Source organism: Eleutherodactylus coqui, chromosome 12 (genome assembly GCF_035609145.1).
Source record: "Eleutherodactylus coqui strain aEleCoq1 chromosome 12, aEleCoq1.hap1, whole genome shotgun sequence".
In the NCBI taxonomy this organism is placed as follows: Eukaryota; Metazoa; Chordata; class Amphibia; order Anura; family Eleutherodactylidae; genus Eleutherodactylus; species Eleutherodactylus coqui.
The window spans coordinates 115,680,431-115,707,314 of NC_089848.1; the positions used below are offsets into that span (position 1 = coordinate 115,680,431).

The following is a 26,884-nucleotide window of genomic DNA, read 5'->3' on the forward strand; positions in this document are numbered from 1 at the left end:
GTCGTCGACGTGCCGCGCGCATGCGCCGGGCACATCCGCCGAGCCGAAGCAAGGAAGATGCGGCCGTGAGGAAGAGGAGACCTTCCCGGTCCGCTACGGATGGTAAATACTTTAAATTCCTATTTTAGGTCTCCCGCGGATCCGGACGGCTTCCATAGGCTTCAATAGAAGCCCGCGGGAGCCGTCCCCGCGGGAGACCCGCACGAAAATGGAGCATGGTCCAGATTTTTCCATGCTCCATTTTTTTAAAAATCCCTTTTATTGACGATCCGCGGGTATTTATCTACCCGCGGGTGGTCAATGCATCCCTATGGGATGCGGATCCGCATGCGGGAGATCCGCTGCGGATCTTAAATCATATTTTGCCCGTGGACATGAGCCCTAAGGCTGGGTTCACAGGGGACGTAATTGCCACGGAATGTCCGTGCGGACTTTCTGCATAGACATTCTGCCCGCAGCTTTAATCCCGAAATTAGCCAGCAAAGTAGACGACATTTGCAAAAATCTCGTCCACACACTGCAGCCAAGCCGTGCTGAAATTGAAAAACGCCGCGTGTAAATTCTTTCCCCATTTCCGCGGCAGCCTCTCTCCTCTGTATGGGGTGAGATGGCCACAGCGGAATGCAGGTGGCAAAGCCGCTCCAAAATCCGCGAGTTTTGAAGCTGCATTTCTCCGCAGAAATCTTGCGGTATTTCCGTGGGGTCAATTTCGCAAGATTTCTGCGGGATTTCAGTCAAGTATGAATCCAGCCTTAGATGATACATTGGTATTCCTCAACCCTACTCCTCAAGAAATTATATAGTTGATCTAATTTTGGTTGAATAACAAAATATATCAAAATAGGCCAAAACTTTATTGTGTAAACAAGGCCTCAAAAATAGATTGACAATAGAGATGAGCGAACGTACTCGGTAAGGCCAATTCCGCAATCGAGCACCGCGATTTTCAAGTACTTCACTACTCGGGTGAAAAGTACTCGGGAGCGCTGTGGGTGAGCGGGGGGTTGCAGAGGGGAGTGGGGGGGAGAGGGAGAGAGAGAGCTCCCACCTGTTCCGTGCTGCTACCCCCCGCTCCACCACGCCATGCCTCCCCCCCCCCGCCGCGCCCCCGAGTACTTTTCACCCGAGTAGTGAAGTGCTCGAAAATTGCGGTGCTCGATTGCGAAATCGGCCTTACCGAGTACGTTCGCTCATCTCTAATAGACAACTGACTCATGTAGGCAATCTTCAGTATTTCAATTAGACCTGCTGCACATGGCCGTGCCGGGCTCCGCCGCAAATTTCCGCGGCGGAGCCCGTCACGGCGCTCCCCAGGAGACCCCATACTTGCCTGCAGATCCGGCGTCCTCGCTCCCGCATGACGCTTCCCCGCCCACCTCCGCCGCGTCATGTGACATGCCCACCGCGTCACATGACGCGGCGCCGGTTGGCGGGGAAGCGTTTTCACGCTATCTTCTGCTGTGCTACAGCGGAAGATAGCGTGAACGGACGGCTTCCATTGACTGCAATGGAAGCCGTCCGCGCATACACCCGCGGCAAATAGAGCATGCCGCGGGTGAGGACGGGTGAATTCATGGTGCGGAATTCCGCACCGTGAGCACTGAGCTATTAGGTTCAATAGAACCTAATAGCTGCGAGCAACGCAGCGGATTTCTGCCGCGAATTACGCGGCGGAAATCCGTTTGTGGGAAGGAGGCCTTAATCTAATAGCATGTGTGAGATACAATGAAGCTGCAGATCAAAGAATAGCATCTAAAGAGGTTTTGCTTTTCAATATACAACAAGAAATATTGTATGTTTGGATATGTCAAACCCACTCAGATTTTTTGCTTTTTGTACCAGTGCTTTGGACAAACTGTGATACCTCCAGCAGACTAGGATTACTGCAGTATTCTTTCTTTGCTTGCCTGTGGGTAATTACATGATCATTTCCAAACGTATTATTTCCACTTGATATCATGTTCACTTGCCATAAGCAGGTTTTATTGCTGTTTGTATTGATGTTGGACTTGTCTTGACGAGAGCTGTCAGTCTGAAATGAAGCCGTTTCCTCACATGAAGGCAGAGAATGGGTGTCACCTTTGATTTGCTCATCTGTTTTATCAAAGTTTTGGGATGGGCAGTTGGGGTAAATAACCATCTGCTCTGAGGCCACAGCTAGCTTTGTATTTGGAGAGATTTCTGAACAACCACCTTTTAGAGAATCATTTTCAAGAAACAGAAGCTGCTTCTTGATCTTCTCGGAGTGTCTTCGTCTATGAAATGCACAAATTAAGTCCACCAAACTCAGAATCAGACAAATGACTTCCATGCACCATATAAAAATCATCATTATGGACTTTTCTGTTGGTCTTGAGATATAGCAATCAACATTACTGGTGCATGGTGCCTGAGTGCAGCTAAATCTACTTGGAACTAAGATCCCAAAAAGAAAGTATTGACCAATAACAAAGCCAAGTTCTAATAAAATTTTCAGCACCACGTGTACAAGATAGGCTCCTGAGAAATCCGGTATTTCCAGTTGTATACCCGTACCATGATATGTGGAGGAGTTACTTTTTCGACAGTTGTCATTTGATGTTGCAATATACGTCATGACCTTATGGAAAACGTGGACACTGAATAAAGCATAGGGTAAGAACACTATGAGCGTTTGAACAAGCCAATATCTCATGTGGGACACGGGAGAGAATATATCATAGCACACATTGGAACAACCTGGCTGTAGGGTGTTGCAGATGAATTGTTCCTGTTCATCTTGATAGAGTGGGTATCCAGCAAGCACAACCATCACCATTCTTAGAAGGATCATCAGTGTCAGCCAGATTTTACCTAAAAACACAAAAACAGAAACATTAGTTAATTTGAATGGTAGAGTCACATGGAAAATGACCAAAGTATAGGCAACATAGGATGGTGTAGCAAAAATGGAACTAGAGCTCCTTTATTTCCGGTTGTCCCACTTGAAGCTTCTTAGGCCTTTGCAGTCATCAGTAACATCTACCACCCATTGTGTCATGATTGCATTCTATCTTGCCTGATAGGCACAGTTGTCGTGGATTATTTTGGGTCCACGGCGTAATCAGTAGGAATGTTTGACCCTTTCTGATTAAATGGTGTAAGGCCTGCGACCTGTGCATGCACGGAAGAATCGCTCTGAAGCCTGCTGTTCAGCTGAATGAAACTTCTTTATTCTAATCAAGTTGCACAGGGTTTTATAGGCGGTATGCATAGTTAGTATGTCATGAAGTACGAATCTGTAGCTGATTGGCTATTGTCCTCATATGGATCTCTTCCTCCAGGAGCAGAGTTCTTATCTCGGTTGCATTCCTGGATGGAGGCGCCATTTTGGGTAGACGGTGGGAGGGGATGAGAGAGGGAGCTATTTGAGCATTTAAAGAGGCAGCGTGTGTTAGTAGAGAAAGCACTGATTTGCAATAGGCATTTTACTTAGTTTATTACAATCCATTACACAGTAATAAAGTTGCCCATGCATATTTTATAAACGTCGTCCAAACCTGATGACGTCAATGGTTCCACTCAACCCTCTAGTATGTATGGGAGCCAACAAATCTCCTCCAATGGCAGATGTGGGGGGTAAGAAGTAGCGGGCATGTTGGCTTTTACCATGTCCTATCTTTTATTCTGATGCGAGGTAAGCTGCTGCCAGAGGTGTCTAGTAGCCACTTATTCCCCTATTCCTATTGAGGATACATGTATATTCAGCTGATTATCATCTAAGGTGTATGATGGTATTTTTTGTATGATAACTACAGGAAGAGACAATGTTCCCTACACTGCATCCCTTCACCATTAGTAAAACACTGGTCCCAAGCCATAGTGAGATCCCTAAAACCTATATATGCATTTGCAACCAATCTTATATTGCTTCAATGAATAAAAAAAATAAAAAAACAACTTTGCAAACACATAGCTGTTGTTAGGTTGTTCTGATGGGACCTGTAGTTCTATGAGGCCCCAGGAGCAAACTACCACAGGTGTGGGATAATTGTGCTGGCTGAGTGTAGCGTTCAGCCAGCCAATCGCCAGCAGTCTGCTGCACACCCACAAGACCACGAGGACCCTTGTCATGTGCTCGTGGACTTAAGTGTCTTGGCAAAAATATAAACCAATACCTCATACCGTATCTGTTCCATCGGTTTATGCGTGCAGGTATGCTAGGTGAGTGTTTTGGGCGTTTGTCAGTCATTGCGTATGTCTGCCCGTGAGTCCAGTTCGCAATTCAATTTCTATTTGGTGTGCTGTTTAGCGTGTGTACAGGTTTTCCTATCCCAATCCTTCTTTTCAGTCTGTGGCTGTGGAGGAAGCCAGAGCTTGGAGCTGGTTTCCTATTTACCTAAGTCTATGCTAAGTACAGTGGTTTATATCTGTTACATCTTGTTTGCTGTGGTATTCTATCCCATGTAGGGTCAGCTAGTGGCCTCGGTATGTGGTCAGGTTCACCCTTTTCAGGGTGGGTTACCTGCGTATAGGCAGGTCCATTCCCTGGGTAGGTTCTTTAGGGACAGCATTTCCCTTGTTGCAGTTGTCTTTATTGTTTACCACTGTTGGGTGTGCATTGGCGGTAGTATTCCTGGTTGTGGATCCAGTGCATTCCATTTAGATGCAACAGCTGTCTCATGCCAGTGAATGGCTGTATCAGTTATGTGGGTATACAAGCACATTACTACTGCAGCCATGTAAACCAATACTGGCAGGGAGGACCAGATCGATGGTGCTGGAATGGCAAGTAATGGAGTAGCGACTATAGCGTCTTTTTTTTTTATTTTAGAATATTCCCTGCATTTGTTGATAAAAAAAAAAAAGAAATAAGCTGCACATAAATAAATGTGAACATTAGATAGTGTTCTCATGTCATATTTATATGGCAGGATGTGCCCACTTGTAATTTTGTTGCCTAAGTCTTATGCCCACTATTATAGTGGGGATATATCTCCTAGCGACTCTCTTGGAACCACAAGATACAGACGGGTTCAGAGGAGCATCATTCATTTATCATAAAGGCAAACCAGGGCTTCAAGGTGCAGGTAGGGGACTATGTATAGGACCCCACCCGGCAAGTCCTTTCATATTATTTTTGAATATTCAAAAGTTTACAACATTGACTTGTGAGGCGCTGTACAAACTAGTTTTACTATTTTTTTTCTATTTTCTTCATTTGGCATAAGAGGCCACACACAAAATGCTTACAAGGACTACGGATGTGACAACTAGCCCCATTCCCTTGGGTCTAGCTATTCACAAAGGTAAGTCCATCTTTCGGTCTCATTGTTTATTATTTGGATTTTTATTTCCTGAAGCGCTGTCCTGAGTATTTATCTTTTATTTTAGTGCATTTTATGGGAAGATATGCGAGCTACTCTAAAGTGGAACCTCTATATAGTGGAATATGTCTTTCTGTAGAACCTACATATACATCTAGTTGGTTTTGCAAGTAGATTTCTGACCATTCTGACGGCTCTTAATGACATTAAAGTTGGTCAACTTCACACAAAGTTTGTTAGTAAAGTTTATGATCTTCCTTTAAAAATAACTTCATATTCCCAATAATAGAGTCATATTTCAGATGCTGTTTACATGTATAATCATGACTGGAATGACCTGGATTTCTGCAGTGATGACTAATGTGTTCTAATTTACATCTATGTCACAATTATAGACAAACACAATCTACCTAGTAGCACTAGTACTGTTGATGTCTTATATTGAACAAATTAAGTAACCATCCATAGTGCAGGGAGAAAAGGTAAGTGAACCTTTATGTTAATGACTTCTTCAAGAGCTAATTGGCAAAATGGGTTTCAATTAGTGAGATGGGATTGGAAGTATAGGCTTCACAGGTGCCCTGCCAAATAAATAAAGCCACACAGCCTGGTTACTATTACTTTATCTCAGGGAAGATTGTTTTAGTGTGAACCATGGCTTGGGGCAAATAACTTCCAGAAGACTCATTATAGAGATACATGAAGCCGATTAAGCATTGCTTAAGATCTGGGTGTAAATCAACTGTTTGTGTGTCATTAGTTTACTTAGGTTGATTTGGTCTACGAGTGTGACTTGGATAACAATGAGACTACATTTTATTTGCAATCAATGCAGAAATCCAGGTAATTCTAAAGGGTTCACTCACTTTCTCTTGCAGCTGTATATTACACATTTATAGAATGTTGAAAATCAATTAAATTCAGATGGAAAAAAATGGCAAATATATGCAAACAGTAAGGTTAATCACCATCCATGCATGTGATACACGATAATACATGGGCATTGAAATGCATGGACTTTCGCCAGTTATGTTTTCACTGAGGCAAGAGCAGTCCAAATCTTATCGACAAAACCTTTTCACCGGTTTAGACTCTAAAACATAACCTTTAATAATACAGTTAAAATTAAGACTAAGACTCACACACATAAAAAGTAGGATTTACGGTACTTTAGATTTAAATCCTCCGTTAGAGTGATTATTAGAGATGAGCGAACGTACTCGGATAAGCACTACTCGTCCGAGTAATGTGCTTTATCCGAGTACCGCTGTACTCGTCCTGAAAGATTCGGGACGCGCTGCGGAGCGGGGAGCTGCAGGGGAGAGCCGGGAGGAGCGGAGGGGAGATCTTTTTTCTCCTTCTCTCCCGCCCGCTCTCCCCGCTCCCCGCTGCGACTCACCTGTCAGCAGCGGAGCGCCCCGAATCTTTCAGGACGAGCTGAGAGATACTCGGATAAAGCACATTACTCGGACGAGTAGTGCCTATCCAAGTACGTTCGCTCATCTCTAGTGATTATATTTCAACCCTCTTTTGCCTCAGGGAGGTATATGATCAGTCACTCTTTTTTGATCTCTGATAACGGATAGTGGCACCTAATACAACCGGATAAATTCTATATAGTGGTCGAAAATACCAGTCCACAAATAATCCGATTACATTACTCACGAGAATAAGTGAGAAGTACCTTATATCCTACTTTTTATGTGTGTATGTGAGTCTTAATTTTAACTGTATTTTTAAAGGTTATGAGTCCAAACTGGTGAAAAGACTTTCGGCAGTTCGCTTACACTTGCGGGCAGGAAGTACGGATTTCACGAGCGCTAGAAAAATTGCAGCCTGTTCTATTTTACCATGGATTTCATGCATATGGGTTCCATTGATCACTATGGATGCATTTGATCTGCAGTGTATACGCAATTAACATTGCATATGGATGTGGATTCATACAGACATTGCTAGGAGACCAGATACAAATAGAATAAAGAAAGCAGGAATTTGTAGGGAGACAATGCAGGATGCATTCTGGGGAGCAATACACCATCCAGACTCTCTGCAACCTCCGTTTGTTCTTCTGGGCTCTTCCTCAACAAGAATAAGTGTTTTTTGGTTTTTTTTTAAAGCGCTTTATACTTCCAAAAAAAGTGGTATAAAACCTGCCAAGCCAGAAGAGCAGCATCCCGTTCTATTGCTTAGGCGTGGTCACCTGAGCAATAGAAGAGTGTTTCAAGGGGGTTGGGCTACTTTCTCATTTAATTCCATGCTTGTGTTTGGTTTTCTGCACGGACAATACACTGTCCATCCGCAAAGCATGCTGGACGCATATGCAACCATACACAATTCGTTTCCAAGATCATTTGCAGGCCTTCTGCTGTGGATATCCACACAAAGAATCAGACCCGTTTGTGTGAGCCCAGTCTAATGCTAGTAACTAGAGATGAGTGAACGTACTTGGATAAGCACTACTCGTCCGAGTAATTGGCTTTATCCGAGTATCTCGCCGCTCGTCTTGAAAGATTCGGGGAGCGCCGCTGCTGACAGGTGAGTTGCGGCGGGGAGCAGGGGAGAGCGGGCGGGAGAGAGGGAGAGAAAGATCTCCCCTCCGTTCCTCCCGGCTCTCCCCTGCAGCTCCGCGGCGCTCCCCGAATCTTTCAAGACGAGTACAGCGATACTCGGATAAAGCACATTACTCGGACGAGTAGTGCTTATCCGAGTACGTTCGCTCATCTCTACTAGTAACCACTACCAATAGCAACAGTGCTAGAAGTTTGTGAGTTATAATCCACTATCAATAACATCAATAGCGGTAACATAAAATCATTTCTAAATGCAATGAGATAGAATTGTGACATGCTAGTATGAGGCACAAACTTCAAACTACAATCTAAGGGCTGCCACACACTTGCGTTTTTTGGTAACGCGATTGTCAATGGGACTTTCTAATGTTAAAAACGCAATGCACCAAAAACGCAAGTTGCGTTGCGTTTTTAACATTAGAAAGTCCCATAGACAATCGCGTTAACAAAAAACGCAAACGCAAGTGTGTGGGAGCCCTAAAAGGAATCTAGGGACCGGCTCATACAAGCTTATGCGTAAAACGTTGCGTGTATAATGTAGCCTTTTACCGCTGTGGAGCCAGTGGTGATCAGGCATATCACTGCGTAGGGCAGCGATTTTGCACTGCACATGAGCATATCTCACGCACGCTGTTAAGCAGTTTTTTCCTTTTTATTTCTCACTCTGACACTTAGCAATGCTGCGTGTAAATGCTGCCCATACGCAATGCAATTATGCATGTATAGTGTTTATTACTCGCCCATAGAAAATAATAGGGCTCTACAGCATGTAATACACAGTAAACTAAAACATGATGCGTTCTTTTTATGTACGTATTAAACACAATAAAAAAACATTAGTGTGAGTGCGTCAATGAAAATCACTAATACGCAATGAAATTATGCCCTAATGATGATAAAATGATTCTTGAAACAATTAGCACATTTCTAGATTACAGACATGCAAGTAATGGAAAATCAAATTCATTCTTTTTTTGCATTGAAATATTTAATGCACAAGCATGTCAGCTATGGCTTATTAGAGGCAAGCAATGGGTCATTTCTAAGTTCTAATTTAATAACATCAGTCTGATGAAATTCTTAGATTTACATTCAGAATTTGCCTTTTAAAAAAATCTTTAAACTATCACTATACTCACCGATTACCGTAACATTGTAGTTGAAGGTGATAATGAAATGTCCCATTGAGTCAAAGTAGTCCATTGTCCGTCTGTCTTTCAATTTCTAGAATCACAATTTCAAATTTACAATTTCTGCTCAAGTGTGGTTCATTAAGGAAAAGATTTGTAGACAAAAAAATGAAAAATTTGCTTTTAGACTCCAAGACATCACTTGAGCATCTTCTGCCTGTGTCCCTCTTACGTCTGTGGTCAATCTACTGTGACAAATGCTGCAGAACAAAAGACGATCAGAGTCATCCCAGTCATTGTGGCTATTCTTGCCCCACAAGAGCATTCCAGCATGTGAAAATTGCTGAAATATTTGTCAGAAAAAGGGATCACAACATGGAATGGCACACAGCTATAAATTCCCATGGGCTATATATCAGACACTTTGATCATCATAAAGAGCAAGTCTTTCAGCACACTTTCCCACTACTTGTTCTATGTATTTGGTACTTTTTAAATGTAACCACTTAATTAACAAATATAGTTATATTTTTGATAAGTGCAGTTAAACTACAGTAAAGGATTTTTTTTTGTCAGGTCATAGAAGTGATAGATTTATTTTTAATCGGTAGGGCTCTTTGTAAAAAAAAAAAAAAAAAAAAACAGACAATTTTTGTAGAATTCTGCCTATAATTTATTTTTTTTTAGAAATTGTACTACTAACATGTGCAAAAGAATAAATGAAAGTTGTTTGATTTTCATAACATTCAATTGAATGTGAAAATAGCATGGATTGTAACACAGAATCCACACCAGAATTACTCCATGTGAAAGGGGCCTTAGGCTAATTTAATAAGAGCAAGTGCGATTTTTCCTGCAGGTGCATGGCGTTTTTGTATCAAAAACATCTCGCATCACTTTGGGGAAGTAGGATCGCAGAATGTCTCCCATCGTTTTCAATGGGAAACCTCGTATCGCGTACACCTAGCATGCAGTACGATGCTGCCGCCGGCCCCATTGGGCTCCAATGGGTGATGTGAAGGCACACCCAACGACAGGTCATGCTGCATTTTCTTACCTCATTGCATCGTACCATGGGGGGAAAAAAAATGCTTATGTGTATGACCCCATTCAAAAGAATGGGGTTCATATTCATGCGAGATTTGTGTGTCTCACAATACACCAATCTCGCCCGTATGAAACCAGACTTAGAGTTCAACTGTCTAACAAAAGTGTCGTATTGTACATGACTGTCACTTAGTTATGGTTTATAAAGCTTGACTTAGCATGAGCTTTATTATAACCTAGTAAGACAGTACTTAGGGCTCGCTCGCATCAGAGTTTGTGTCTTCAGTTCTGTTTTGTCTGAGGACCAGCAAAATGAAAAAAATGGTTCAATTTTACTTCCTATTGATTTCAGTGGGACTTCGTGAGCTTCAGTTATGCTCAGTTCGATTCTGTTCCACCTGCTTTTCATTTTTATTGAAGAAATTGTGCATGCAATAACACTTTTTTTTTCCACAAAAAAAAATTGGAAAACAAACAGAACAGCCTTCCTTTTTCAGCATTAGGCCTTAGTCACACGGGCGTTTTTTCGCGCGATTTGCTGATCGCATGATGGATGCGCATCTGCAAATCGCGTGACCGGTGCGCGCAAGTCGCCCGCAAATCGCCCGAAAATCTGCTCCTAGCCGCGTTTCATTAGAAACGGGCCGGAGCTGTCCAGCGCATTGCATTCAATGGAGATGGCAATAGAGCTGTCTCCATTTAAAGCAATGCGCTGCGGGCGAGCCCGGGATGAATTGTCGGTAAGGGCTTAAATATATAAGCCCTTCCCTGCAATTCATCCTAAAATGTGTTGAAATAAAAAAAAATTGTATTCTCACCTTCTGCCGGCAGCCGGAGCTCCGCGCGGCCGTCCTGCAGTGGGTGTGAAGGGGGTGTGAGTCAGACCTGCCCCCTGATTGGCTCAGCGCTGAGCCAATCAGAGGCATGCCTCACTCACACCTATTCATGAATTCATAAATGGATGTGAGTCAGACCTGCCCCTGATTGGCTCAGCGCTGAGAGGCAGCAGTCACTCACCCATTCATGAATTCATGAATGGGTGTGTGAGTGAAACCGGCCTCTGATTGGTCAGGGCTGTGGCCAATCAGAGGCAGATCATTCAGCAGCCGGGGATTTTAAAGCCCCGCCGGCTGAATAGTGCCAAGAAGCAGTTCAGGAGAACTGACAGCGGCCGCGGCTGGACTCCGGCTGCAGCGGAAAGGTGAGTATACAATTTTTTTTAATTTTAACACATTTCTGGATGAATTGCAGGGAAGGGCTTATATATTTAACCCCTTCCCGACAATTCACCCCGCACACGCCAGCAGCCCATTGCTTTCAATGGAGGCGGCTGTATTGCCGGCTCCATTGAATTCAATGGGCAAACATCGTTCTTCTCTGTCACAGCTGTTACAGCTGTGGCAGAGAAGAATGATTTGACTTCTATATGTTCTCAATGGGGTCGGCGCTGCTGCCGCCGGCCCCATTGAGCGCATATAGAGAAGAGAACAGGAATCGCAGATCGCAGATAGGTGCGATCTGCGATTTTTTGTTCTATAATTTATCGGACGAGAGCATAAAAAGCGCTCATGTGTCCGATACCATTGCAAAGCAATGGTTTTATAAAATCGCCGGACGCATGCGCAAATCGCCGCTAAAAACACCCGTCTGACTAAGGCCTTAAAGTCAACAGGTAATGAAACTGAATGGAAAGTTTTCTATTTGGTTCCTTTTTTGTTGTCTGTTTAATGCATACATTTTAAAATGTGCATGTGTGGAAGGGAAGAAAGAAAGAATACAAAACAGATCAGTTAAAAATAGATATAAACAGAAATAAATGATAACAATCTGAAATAAATGGTCCTTTTTTGTTCCCATTAAAGAAAACTATTCACAGAGGCAAGAGAGTCTATATATAATGTGTTAAAACTAGCCCTTCACAGATATAGACTAAAAATAACTTTATTAATATCTTTTAAAAACATATATGGGCCGACAGACAAAATAAACACTTAAGACAAGGGATTTACTGATAGGTAATGCAGTAATACCACTGTTACTCATCAAGCGAATTTCAATAACGAGATGCGATAACTAGCCAGTCCCTCTATTTATCCAAGCATGATATGGTTCTGGACAAAAAAATAGAGATCCTGTGGATGTCAGATCAATATGTAAGAATTCCGACAACCAATTTTATCTTGTGAGATAACAGCTCATATCGGCTCAGTGATTCATATTGATAGGTATAGAGATACAAATATGAATCATCGGGCTTTCAAATAATAATTAAAACAATAAATCCCTATCCTACATGTCAATCACCCCGGTGATCTGTGTGGTGACGAGATACACTGACACTGCTATATCATAATGCCGGTGCTACATCGGATACCAAGTTTTGACAATGGTTATTTCCCTAATAGGTTTATTCGCTTAGTAGATCTTAGCAGCGATGATTAGTATCATCCAGTTATGACCATCAGCTCCTGATGAACTGCCCAGTATCTAGCAGGAAAACGCGTTGAGCTGTTTTTTCTCTTTTTTCTTGAAGCCCGATGATTCATATTTGTATCTCTATACCTATCAATATGAATCACTGAGCCGCTATGAGCTGTTATTTCACAAGATAAAATTGGTTGTCGGAATTCTTTCATATAGATCCGACATCCACAGGATCCCTGTTTTTTTTTGTCCAGAACCATATCATGCTTGGATAAATAGAGGGACTGGATAGTTATCGCATCTCATTAAAGAAAACGAACTGGTTTTTCATTTGGTTCAGTTTTAAATCTGATTTGCTATCAATTTCATTAAAAAAAAAAAAAAAATCTCTTCAAAATGGAAAGCAAAACGCTGATGTGAAGGAGCCCAAAATCAGTTAGCACATCTATATATATAAAAATGAATGTATGTCTGTGTGCGTGCGTGCGTGTCTGTCTGTTTGTCCTTTATGCGCTACTACACCATTCATCCGATCGCCATGAAACTTTGGGAAGTTGTTGAGTACACTCCTGGGAAGATTATAGGCATAGTACAACTATCCTACGATAAATGGCGCGCGCGCGAGCGTCGTCGAAAGTTACCACCCCCCCCACGTAGATCGAATAAGTAAGCCACCTGCTATTGTGATGTCATCACTGATGTCATCAACATCGGACGCCCTTGAACATGCCCCAACATGTTCTATAAAGCTGCATTGTGATGTCATTTAGGCTGTATTATGACACGTACAGCTTGGAACCACTAGAGCACGCCAGCCAATTACCATTGGAGTAGGAAGTGGGTAAACAAGTACTAGGATATCTTCCTAAGAAGCCACAGCAGCCGGATAAATTGTATGTTCCACCCAACGGCTATTTTATTCAGCCCGCAAGGGGGAAGCAGCGGCCTACAAAATCTCATTCAGGTAGGTAGGTTCAGTTCTTGGAGGTTGGGGAATGCTTATGGGCAAGGCCTTATGTCTCATCCCAACTCGATTATTCAATTCTAAGCGCAAAAGAATTAGCGTCCAAATTTTATGTATGGAATTTAATTCTCTCACTTCCCAATGTCATAGAAACTTGAAATTTGGCACGAGCATTGATTATGTCATAAATGGGAAAAGCTAATGGGTCCCAACTCGATTATTCAATTCAAAGCGCCAAAGAATTAGCGTCCAAATTTTACGTACGGAATCTAATTCTCTCATTTCCTGATGTCATAGATAGATAGATAGATAGATAGATAGATAGACTGTATGCAATAACCCTGATAGATAGATAGATAGATAGATAGATAGATAGATAGATAGATAGATAGACTGTATGCAATAACCCAGATAGATAGATAGATAGATAGATAGATAGATAGATAGATAGACTGTATGCAATGACACGTACAGCTTGAAACCATAAATACTAGAGCACGCCAGCCATTTACAGTCAGTCTCCATTGGAGTTGGAAGTGGGCAAACATGTACTAGGCTATCTTCCCAAGAAGCCACAGCAGCCGGATAAATTGGATGTTCCACACAACGGCTATTTTATTCAGCCTGCAAGGGGGAAGCAGCGGCCTACAAAATCTCATTGGTCGCTGCTGCCGTCATTTTTAAAAAAGGTACGCTCAGTTCTTTCATGGAGAACAATGTTTAGTGGAGAACTCGCTTATTGGATACAATGTTGCGAGCTGGGGAAAACCCCTAGAATAATCCACGGCACGCAGGCAGACAAGCAAAGTGTAAATAACTGGATTGAATAGCTATGTCTGTCTGTCTGTCTTCGCAGCAACGAATGTATGTATGTCTGTCTTCGCAGCAACGCGCGACGGGTACGCTAGTATTTTATAAAGCACTCATAAATCCAAAAGTAATTGGTCTGATGTTTCCTCATATTTGGATGTCATCTTCAAGTAAAATAATTACAGTATTTAGTCGCTGATATATTACTTCTTGAATTGCTTTATATGGGACTACAGGATCATGTACATCACATGGATGTGTGTATTAAGGCAGTACATGCTCTTTTAGGGCCCACGCACACAGCTGTGTGTACGCAGTGAATGGAGTCAATTAAAGGCAATAGACTGTCATCATTCAATGCACACTGGGATGTGAAAACTGCGTATCAATACGCAAGAGAAATAAATCACAGCATGCCCTCTTTCAATCCAGCAGTACACTACTGATTGAAAAGGACTAGTTCTGCCAATACAAGCACGTGTACATGTAGTCTGCTCTATACAAGGAGTGGTGGTGGTTTTACGGCTGGAGAGTGGAGAAACAGGAGGCAGGGACGTATGAGAGTGACACCCATGGACTCAATTCTACAGCTCCTAGAAGCCCATACATTTAGTTAATAGGGCCCACAGGAATTGATAGTCTCTTTAATATCCCTGTCAGGGCTGTCAGACCTACTGCAGCAAACTTAAAACCACAGGGTCCAATACTTTTGACTCCAATATCGACTTGAAAGAGAGTCTGTATCAGGATATTAGCTTTAAATTTGCACAAAGCAGCAAGATAGTGCATCTTTTGTTGACCCCCAGTGTCCTTGTTGCGTCCATGCAAGTCACAAGCACCACACTCAGTATGGATGCAAGGTGATGTTAACAGCTACAGCAGTAGATAGATTTATACACTGCAGAACAGTGCACACCACAACTGAAATACGTAGCCCAGATGTAAAGCCCATGCGACACCTGCGTACTACACTCAGCATGGCGATAGGGCACGTACACACTGTTTGAAATATCCGCGCGCACACACACTATGCTGAACGATAGCACCACTCCAGGAAAAAGGAAGCCTAGCCCTAACCTAGCAGGCTAGGTGAAAGGTCCCTGGCTAAAAGCGGAGTATTCGTCTCGATAGAGACGGCCCCACAGTCTTCATCCTGGGCCCTGAATGTCCCTATAGAGGCCCCTGGAGAGATAAACCAAACAGCAAAGCAAAACATAAATGAAGAGCAGGAAAACAACTGAAAGGGAACCCGCAGCAACTTATCTGCGAGTCGCAATACACCCAACATGGAAGAGCTCCAAACTCCAACCCTACTCCGAGGCATGACTAATTCAGTATGCTTCCATGCAGCAAGGGCAGACAGCACCAGCAGACTCTGCACATGGTGCATTAACCCTTGACCTGCTTAACAAGGCAACAGGTCTTTACCTGTGTTGAGGCCACCATGCCACAACACAAGCCGCAACAGTCCCATTGCTGTTAACCCCTTCAGATGTACATAGGGTTTGTATGGAGGTACCCGAGCCAAGGATACTCCCCTCTCTTTTCCCCCAGGGAAAGCGTGTACCGGCTCCTGCAGCAGTCCTGGTTTCTGTTGAGCCACAACACTGTTCGGAGCTCCTGGTTTCATGAGAATAGGTGGTGATGCTGTGCCTCCGATTACCTTTAGTGATCACCTGACTTCTGCTGTCAGCAGAAACCAGGATTGCCATGGGAGTCGGTACTTGCTTTCCCCAGGAGAGATGACAGATAGATGAGTATCCTTTCTTTCGTTATTTTAGACTGCATTTTTTTTTTCCTTTTTAACCCTTTCCAATCCAATTTGTATCCTGGTTTTCCTAGGGGGCTTACTCTTTTTCTGCTGTTAAACAACGACGCTATCTGCTGGCTAAAGTCAGTACTGCATGAGGTGACACGTTGGATAGGCTCCGACAGCAGAGAGGCCGGCAATATACAGTAAGAGAACCTCGACGGGCGTCTTCCAACATTGGAGCTGTACAGCCTTAAATCATAATGTCTTCAGACGTCAGACAGTGGATTGGAAAGGGTTAAACTCTGACAACCCCTTTTAAATGCTGCTGTCAAATCTAACTTTTAAATGTCCTACCTAACAAATAAGTTAAATAGAGATTTTTTTTAATTGTTATAAAGAATTTTTAAAAATACAAATGTTTTGAAAATAACTTTTCCCATTTTTAACAAAAAAATGAAAACCAAAAAACCCACATATTTGGTATCACCTAATCCGTAAAAGTATGATTTATTAAAATAACTCAGTTTAACCCTTACATATAAATGGGAAGCCACTGTGCAAATCTGACATGGAAAAGAACTTGGGGATTTTAGTTGACTGTAAACTTAACTGGAGCAAGCAGTGCCAGGCAGTTGCTGCCAAGGCAAATAAAATCTTGGGGCATCAAAAGAGGTCTAGGGGCACATGACGAGAACATTGTTCTTCCTCTTTACAAGTCACTGGACAGACCACACGTGGACAGTTTTGGGCAGCAGTACTCAAGAAGGACATATCAGAGCTTGAGCGGGTACAAAGGGGGCAACTAAAGTGATAAATGGTATGGGTGGACTACAATACCCCGAGAGGTTATCAAAATCGGTGGTATTTAGCTTAGAAAGAATATAGCTAAGGGGCGACGTAATAACTTTGTATAATATATGAGGGGTCAGTACAGAGATCTCTCCCATCATCTATTACACCCAGGACTGTGACTGTAACAAGGGGGCGCTCTCTATGTTGAGAGGAAAGAAGCTGTAAGAGCAGTGAGACTATGGGATTCTCTGCCTGAGGACGTGGTGATGCCGAACTCAATAAGAGAGGAGCCTCAGAATTGTACCAATAGAATCTAGAGGTCGTCCAGCAAAAAAAAAAAGCCTCCACACAACCCCATTGCAGAAAAAAATACAAGTTATTGTGGTCATAAGATGGCGACAGCAATTTTTTAGAAATTTTATTTTCTATAAGTAGCACAATAAAAAAACCTGTATAAATTTGGTATCACCGTAGAGATGAGCGAACGTACTAGGATAGGCACTACTCGTCCGAGTAATGTGCCTTATCCGAGTACCTCCCCGCTCGTGCTGAAAGGTTCGGGAGCTGCCGCTGCTGACAGGTGAGTCGCAGCGGGGAGCGGGGCAGAGCGGGCGGGAGAGAAGGAGAGAAAGATCTCCCCTCCGTTCCTCCCCGTGCCTATCCGAGTACGTTCGCTCATCTCTATATCACCGTAATCGTACTGAACCACAGAATAAAGTTATCAGGTTTTTTTTCCCCCTATTTTACTATTGAAAAACACAACCGGGAAGGGGAGAAGGGGTGGCCTGGGACATGGGGCAGTAAGTCATGCCTGCACAGAGCTCCCACTGGACCCCGGTAAAGCAGCCTTATAAACCGCATTCACGGATGCTGCACCCCTCCTATGGGCCGGATAAAGAAGCAGGGAGACTGGGGGACGCTCGAGGGAGAAGATTCGGGCCCTCTAGACGCCTATTTAGATAATTTACCAAGGCGGCCTGCAGGTACGGAGGTTTTCAAGATGGCGCCGCCGCTCATGAAAGGGGGAGGAGCTGCAGGGATGTTCAAGCCACTGAGCAACCACAGCAGACCACTGGGACTGGAGAAATCCATCCCCACAACCCCAGAGACAGCATAGAACATCCAAGAGCCTCCCGCGGCAGGCCCCGCCAACCTCGACCGGCGCCATAACAAAGAAGCTGCCTGCCACCCGAGGCTTCAGAGGTGTCTCCCCGGACCTTCCTGCGATAGAAGACCCTGTAAGGGGAACAAAAAAAGCTCACCAGCAGCTCCCTGGCCCCAAGGACAGCAGCAATCGGCCAGCGACACCCCAGGCCGGGTGAGTAGGAGCCCTGGCTCTTAGACGAGGAGGGCGAGGGGGAAGAAATTGTGCACCCCAGACTCTTTCAGCTCAAGGCGAAGAAACCCTCAGCCGGCCCCCACCTACTGCGAGCTGTGAAAGGGAACCCCCATGCGGACCCCTGGACTGCGCCAGCCATGACGAAATGTCCTGTAGAGACCCCAGAGACACCCCCTCTCCAGTCTCTGCATCACCCCTAAGTCCCCTAAGGCCCTAAGTCCCGAGGTCACACAAATCCTATCTCAATGGCAGACTCAGATGATGATGATGATGACGACGACGATGATTGGGACTGGAAGGCCCACATAAAAAGCATCCCCACAAGAAATGAAATCGGCGCCCTACTGACAAAAGCGACCAGTTCACAAATGCAAGCAATTGAAGCACTGTGAGCTGAAATAAAACACATAGGACACAGAGTCACCGAATCAGAAGAAATACAACTCCATTCACAGCTCACCAAACATCACCGAATCCTGCAAGACCACTCCTCTCAAATTACCAACATTCTAACTCACCTCGACGACATAGAAAACCGCAACAGAAGGAACAACATTCGCATTAGAGACTTAAGCGAGGAAGTGGAATTGGCCAAACTGGAAAATTGGGCAATAAAGAGCTTTGGCGACATCCTTAATCGACCCGAAAACAACCCTGTGGAGATTGACAGGATCCACAGGTCCTTGGGCCCCAAAAGTTCTGACCCTGCTAGGCCCCAAGACGTTGCTTATAGAATTCATTTTTATAAAGAAAAAGAGGAACTGCTTAGAAGAATCCGGGAAAAAGGCCCTTTAACCTATAAGGACATTAACCTCCTAGTGCTGCCTGATCTCTCAAGAAGAACCCTCCAGCTCCGCAGAGCCTTGAGGCCTGTGTTGACGGCTCTAAAAGAAAGAAAAATCCCATACCACTGGGGGTACCCCTCCCAGTTGCAAGCCGGTAGAGACGGGAACTCAGCCATATTCAGGGGCTTGGGTGACCTTCCGAGGTTCCTAGCCAAATTTGAACTTCCGATGATAGCGATCCCTGACTGGCCTAAAGTCGATGCACCAGACCCGTTACCCCCGAGAGAAGAGTGGCACTTGGTTGGCCCAGCAGGGAAACCTTAACCTGGAGGGGCAGGACTCCCCCTCTTTTGGCCCTTTATTCCCGTTGCTTTCGCCTAAAAGCGTTAGACGGTGCGCCTCCTGCTAAAGTCCGTGGATGCCCTGAAACATACCCTTCTTTGGGTTCAGTCTTAGTTGCCGGGGTTTGGGGGAAGCTGAGGCCTGGTGTTCTGGTTCTGTTCCCCCCAAATTAGGCCAGCAGCACGTGTTGCTGCTATTTATTCATAGTTTATTTCTGCAGCTCTATTAGTTGCATGTATACTATTCCCGGAGGCAAGGCCTTCCCTGGTCTAAGACCTCGCCTCAACATGTTTACAGTCAATGGTTATTCTTTTCTCTCTTTACTTTTCCTGTCCCTGGCCTTTCCTCCTTCTCAACCCTTCGCCCCCAACGGCCTATCGCCCTACAACTACAAGGCTATCATTTTGTCAGTCCAGGTGCTGTCTCCCATAGGGTAAGCAATGGCGTCTTTGACAGTAAATTCCTATAATGCAAGAGGTCTTAACAGCCCCGGAAAAAGGAATCAAATTTTATATGGCTGTCATAAAAAGAAAGTCATGATAACCTCTTTTCAAGAAACCCACTTTACCACCTTGAACACGCCCAGCTGCCATAACCGGTACTACCCATACTGGTTCCATGCTTCCCATCCTAATCGCAAAGTTGGGGGTGTCTCTATAGCCTTCCATAGATCTCTAAAACCACAGATTCTGGCGATCAAAAAGGAGGAAGAGGGGAGATACATATTTCTGAAACTAAAGTTGTTAAATGACACATATACCCTTGCTAACTTTCATTTTCCTAACCAGGGCCAGGTCTCTTTCGGCTCCAGAGCTCTCCGGAGACTGTTAGAGTTCGCAGAAAACACGATCATTGTTGCTGGGGGCGACTTCAACATAGCAATGGACCCACATCTGGATGCTTCCTCCGGTCGCTCCTCGATCCCACGTTCGGCCATACGCAAGCTTAAGAAAATGTTGGTGAGTCTCTACCTTGTCGACCTCTGGAGATCCCTCCACCCAGCCGACAGGGACTTTAGCTATCATTCGCGGGTCCATAATTCGTACAGCAGAATAGACTATATTTTTGTCTCGCACAAACTACTTGATGGATCCCCCAAATGCTCTATAGGGAATTTTATATGGTCGGACCATGCCTCAGTTCTGGCGGAACTTAATCCCACAAAACAGGACTATAGAGGCTATAATTGAAGACTAAACGACAATCTACTTAAAGACCCCTCCTGTATGGCCAACATAGCTAAGACAATAAACCCCTTCCTTGAGGCCCATGTATCCGATATAACTTTGGCGCCACTTAAATGGGAGGCATTAAAATGCACCCTGAGAGGGGTGTTTATGTCGCATGGCTCGAGACTCAAGAGGGAAAGATCACATAGGCTTAAACAGCTGTTTCAGGATGTAGAGTCACGTGAGACGGCCAACAAGGCTCAGAGGTCGGAGGCTTTACTATTAGAAATGATCAATATTAGACACATGATACTAGCCATACTTGACCAGAATACCATGAACATTAGGAACAGATTCCGGGCGGGGTGCTATGAGTATGGCAACAAGAGCAGGAGGTGGCTGGCGAGGGCCCTGCGTCCCCGGGCTCCCCAGACAAACATCCTGTCCATTTTCGACTCTTCTGGGACTGAGTTCCTTGCCCCGAGCGAGATTTCAGGTGCTTTTAGGGCTTACTACCCCAAGCTTTACAACATACCCTGCCCGGGAGAGTTGGATGGACACACCCAAAAAGAGCACATCATCCAGTATTTGCAACAACACACACACCACCATCCCGATCGCTGATTCTGAAGTCCTCAAGAGAGAATTTTCTCCCTCGGAACTATCCCAGGTCTTGCGGGACCTGAAACTGGGGAAAAGCCCTGGCCCGGATGGGTTTACACCAAGGTTTTATAAAATGTTTGGAGACCAGCTATCAGAATTTATGTTGGCTGCTTTCAACGCGGTCTACAGAGGGTGTCCGTTTCCAGAGTTTTGCAGAGGCTCTGCAGGCTAACATTGCTGTGATCCTGAAGCGCGGGAAGGACCCTCTCTCCTGCAAAAGCTACAGACCCATCTCCCTTATAAACAGTGACCTTAAAATATTTTCAAAAATTCTGGCAAATAGATTAAATCCTCTCATCCCATCCCTTATTCACATAGACCAAGTTGGGTTTGTTCTGGGAAGAGAAGCTAGAGATAATACGATCACAACAATATCTCTGATCAACAAAGCTCGGAGTTCCCGTATGCCCCTGTGCCTTCTTGCGGTGGATGCTGAGAAGGCATTTGACAGGGTGAGATGGTCCTTCCTAGAGCAGGTGTTGAGGGAGGTGGGTCTGGGCCCAACGGTCCTCTCTTGGATAATGGCTTTATATAGTTCCCCTTCTGCGCGTATCAGAGTCAATGGCCTCCTGTCTGAGCCCTTTCAGATACAGAATTGTACCAGACAGGGCTGCCCCCTCTCTCCACTCTTATACATACTGGCGATGGAGCTGTTGGCAGCAGCCTTGAGGGGAAACCCTGGCATCCGAGGGATGACGGGTAAGGGCGGAGAACAAAAAATTTCTATTTTCGCAGATGACCTATTGCTATATGTCACGAGCCCTCGTTACCTGAAATTATAAAGGAACTAACTAGTTACGGGAACCTCAGCAATTTTAAAATGAATCCTCAAAAGTCTGAAATACTTAACATATCTATACCGACAACTGAGGCCATCCTGTTGGGCGAGACCCTCCCCTTTATTTGGAGGAAGGACTCTTTAAAGTACTTAGGCATAAACATCCCGGCCAACCTGTCAGACACCTTTGACCTAAAATTCAGACCCCTGCTCTCTATATTCGAGTCAGAGCTGGTAGGTTGGTCCAAACTACACCTTTCTTGGTTTGGCAGGATTCATTCCCTTAAGATGAATATCCTGCCAAGAATCCTGAACGTCTTTCAGATGGTGCCCTACGACATTCCCAAGAGCTTCTTTATCCTGCTACAGAGGGCCCTGATGAGATTCGCGTGGAGAGGTTTCCCACCAAGAATAAGCTACAAGACTCTCACTTGACCTAGGTCGGCGGGGGGAGCAGGCTTGCCGGACCTTGAACTAGATCACAAGGCAGCAATAGGGAAATGCATTCTAGATATATTCCACTCTTCAGACAAAATAACATGGGTGATATTAGAAATTGATCAGAATAATCAAAATCTGGGAGGCACCTTTTGGGTCCTGGGAAAGGTGGACTGGAGAGAGCAGGGGACTTCCCCCCTCGCCTTAAACCTTCTGGGGGCCTGGAGCCGTGTGGTCAGGGGCAAAAAGATGATGAACGTACCTGGCCCACTAACTCCTCTTACTGGAAATCCCCAAATCCCTGTCACATTATCAGTAACAGAATTATTTATCCTTCCGGGTACCCCTAAGCCGCGAGCTCGAGAGGTCTGGGGACCAGAGGGCATGCGTCCATTAGGCGATCTAGCAGGCGACCATAGACTGAAACCGGGTGCCTGGATGCAATACCTTCAGACGAGGGATTACTTAGGATCATTTGGGGACTCTGGGTCACTATGCTCGGGCCTCACCCCATTCGAAGAGCTCTGCATTGCTCCCGCCCCGTGCGATATCTCTGCTGTACGGTTTGCTGGTTGACGCAAGGATGGGAGAGACCCACTTGCCGTGGGAGACGAGATGGGAGGAGGTGCTAATTGCGCCTCTCTGGAGAAACATCGCTAAGGTACTCGAAAGGACATGTAGAGCCTCTGTAGTTCTGACCCCCAAGATCGCTCTCCTCTCCATGCTGGCTGGCCCTATCTCTAGGGCCAAAAAAGGCCTCCTAAGCCACTTCATCATGGCTATGCGTCACATCATCTCTCAACACTGGAGACAGGGGAGCGATCCCGAGGATGACTCGGGTAGAAGCAGTGAATTACATCAAGTATATGGAGGACCTTCGGAAGTCCGAAACTGAGCCAAACCGACTGGTAGCTGGCCCACAGGACATCTGGGCGGCTTGGGGTGACTTCAGGGGCTCTCCACCCTTTCTCAAATGGCTTGCCGATGGATCATTGTAGGCGAAGAAGAGGACCGCATGTGTAGGAGCCTGGCCTTGCCTCTGCTCATCCCCCCAATACATCCTAACTCTCCAAATTTACTTGCCATGTGGAGTCTGGTGATAGCCAACTTCCCTCCCCTCTTCCCTTTCCCCTCCTTCATTTTTCTATTCCTCTTTCTACTGGTGTTTTTGTTAAATCCTGTCTTTAAATTTTAAATGTTATTTACACAATTGTTTGCATTGCAATTCACCCAGTCCCACGGGCGCAATGGAAAATCCCTGTTGCGCCGTTTGTTGGGGAGTAGGCGGTTTGGGCGACCTCCTTTGTAGCCCTCAAGCTGTTGTCAGGTGGCCAACTACTAGCGGAGCCTGGGGATCGAGGGATTTGTGGATGTGTGGTCCTCTGGGCCCTTGGGCTTGCCTACTGGCCCCGGGGTCAGGACGGTTCTGCACCAATTTTAAAGTTACACTACAATTTAATGACCCTATAACTCTGGGGGAGGTCTTCGCCCGTGCCCGCCTGTGGCCCCCGTAGCGCAAACAGCACAGAGATCGTTGCCCCGCATGTTCAACTATATTTAATACTGTAATGCCGACTTGAAAACCAATAAATATATTTTGAAAGAAAAACACAACCTGTCTGTCCCACAAAAAAACCCTCAAACAGTTATGTCGACAGAAAAATAAAGTCATGATTTTTTGGCAGTAAAGAGGAAAGAAGAAAAATTAAAAAGCAAAAAATGGCCACATCCTGAAGGGGTTAATGCCCTTGGATATTATGATTAAGTTTATAGATACACAGGATTAGCGAAGTTTTATGTTCTACGTAAAAAAAACAGGAGAGCAGACACATTTTCATCTATAGACTCCAAACACTTTTAGCTGTGGTCACATTCTACTAATAGCTAAGAATGCACTTCTATCCTTTCTTGCTGTTTAATACCATGCACCTGTTTTGGACGTTTTAGACATAATCCGCAAAGAATGTGCCACATTTACTCAATATCATCAAGATTATGTATCAAATCACATTTCTGAAATAACCGATACTGCAAAAATTACATACGAAAGCTAACAATAATAATATAGAAAATTGTACAAGAAAAATCAACACAACTTATAGCTGTTTGTACTTGTGCTAATTAGATTGCAGAAGATCTAACAATATGTACCTACATATTTTGCTGGCTTAAATACAATAAAAACACAATTAGGCATATTCAGGCCTTAGTCAGACGGGCGATTGTTCACGCGATTTGCGCATGCGCATGCGGCCTGCGATTTTATAAAACCATTGCTTTGCAATGGTATCGGACACATGAGCGCTTTTTATGCGCTCGTCCGATAAATTATAGAACAAAAAATCGCAGATCGCACCTATCTGCGATCTGCGATTCCTGTTCTCTTCTCTATATGCGCTCAATGGGGCCGGCGGCAGCAGCGCCGACCCCAATGAGAACATATAGAAGACAAATCATTCTTCTCTGCCACAGCTGTAACAGCTGTGACAGAGAAGAACGATGTTTGCCCATTGAATTCAATGGAGCGGCAATACAGCCGCTCCATTGAAAGCAATGGGCTGCCGGCGTGCGCGGGGTGAATTGTCGGGAAGGGGTTAAATATATAAACCCTTCCCTGCAATTCATTCTAAAATGTGTTAAAATAAAAAAAAATTGTATACTCACCTTTCCGCTGCAGCCGGAGTCCAGCCGCGGCCGCTGTCAGTTCTCCTGAACTGCTTCTTGGCACTATTCAGCCCGCGGGGCTTTAAAATCCCCGCCTGCTGAATGATCTGCCTCTGATTGGTCACAGCCCTGACCAATCAGAGGCAAATTTCACTCACACACCCATTCATGAATTCATGAATGGGTGAGTGACTGCTGCCTCTCAGCGCTGAGCCAATCAGGGGCAGGTCTGACTCACATCCATTTATGAATTCATGAATGGGTGTGAGTGCGGCATGCCTCTGATTGGCTCAGCGCTGAGCCAATCAGGGGGCAGGTCTGACTCACACCCCCTTCACACCCACTGCAGGACGGCCGCACGGAGCTCCGGCTGCCGGCAGAAGGTGAGTATACAATTTTTTTTTATTTTAACACATTTTAGGATGGATTGCAGGGAAGGGCTTATATATTTAAGCCCTTACCGACAATTCATCCCGGGCTCGCCCGCAGCGCATTGCTTTCAATGGAGACGGCTGTATTGCCGTCTCCATTGAATGCAATGCGCTGGACAGCTCCGGCCCGTTTCTAATGAAACGCGGCTAGGAGCAGATTTTCGGGCGATTTGCGGGCGACTTGCGCGCACCGGTCACGCGATTTGCAGATGCGCATCCGTCATGCGATCCGCAAATCGCGCAAAAAATCGCCCGTCTGACTAAGGCCTCATGGTGTTGCACTGGAAGTTTGATATAAATTACACCTTTTTTCCTTATGGCAATTAATTTGAACAAATGTTACTCCTTTGACTTAACTTTTACTTCATTTTAGGTCTCTCACACACTAGAGTATTTTGGGCTACCTCCTGTCTGTGTTAATTCACAGGCAGCACACGGCCCCATTATAGTCTATTAGCTGATATACCCGGCTTCGCCCGAGTTAACTTGGTACTGGTGTTTATCTGGTGTTCACACGGAAAATCTTATGAAGTCGTGGTTACTTTAGAGATACCGAGGAAAAAAATATGTTCACCATTTTGCATGGTTCTTTGCGTTACCCAGGAAACACCACGTGGAGGTAACCATTCGACTCTTCCTTTATATAATACTAGCGTACCCGTCGCGCGTTGCTGCGAAGACAGACATACATACATACATTCGTTTTTATATATCTAGATGACGGCAGCAGCGACCACTGAGGTTTTGTAGGCCGCTGCTTCCCCCTTGCAGGCTGAATAAAATAGCCGTTGTGTGGAACATCCAATTTATCCGGCTGCTGTGGCTTCTTGGGAAGATAGCCTAGTACATGTTTGCCCACTTCCAACTCCAATGGAGACTGACTGTAAATGGCTGGCGTGCTCTAGTATTTATGGTTTCAAGCTGTACGTGTCATTGCATACATCCTATCTATCTATCTATCTATCTATCTATCTATCTATCAGGGTTATTGCATACAGTCTATCTATCTATCTATCTATCTATCTATGACATCAGGAAATGAGAGAATTAGATTCCGTACGTAAAATTTGAACGCTAATTCTTTGGCGCTTTGAATTGAATAATCGAGTTGGGACCCATTAACTTTTCCTATTTATGACATAATCAATGCTCGTGCCAAATTTCAAGTTTCTATGACATTGGGAAGTGAGAGAATTAAGTTGGGATGAGACATAAGGCCTTGCCCATAAGCATTCCCCAACCTCCAAGAACTGAACCTACCTACCTGAATGAGATTTTGTAGGCCGCTGCTTCCCCCTTGCGGGCTGAATAAAATAGCCGTTGGGTGGAACATACAATTTATCCGGCTGCTGTGGCTTCTTAGGAAGATATCCTAGTACTTGTTTACCCACTTCCAACTCCAATGGTAATTGGCTGGCGTGCTCTAGTGGTTCCAAGCTGTACGTGTCATAATACAGCCTTAATGACATCACAATGCAGCTTTATAGAACACTAGCG

General features: G+C 44.7%; 1 protein-coding gene across 1 annotated transcript; it reads right to left on the minus strand.

Annotated features, from left to right (window-relative positions):
• Positions 1–1,473: 1,473 nt before the first annotated feature.
• LOC136586714 (gap junction delta-4 protein-like) lies at positions 1,474–9,190 on the minus strand. The gene is made up of 2 exons (XM_066584891.1): positions 8,998–9,190; positions 1,474–2,832 (listed from the first exon to the last, which is right to left on the minus strand). Exons 1-2 carry the CDS (start codon positions 9,059–9,061, stop codon positions 1,808–1,810), a joined length of 1,089 nt encoding a protein of 362 aa, XP_066440988.1. The 5' UTR covers positions 9,062–9,190; the 3' UTR covers positions 1,474–1,807.
• Between the last annotated feature and the right edge of the window lie 17,694 nt (positions 9,191–26,884).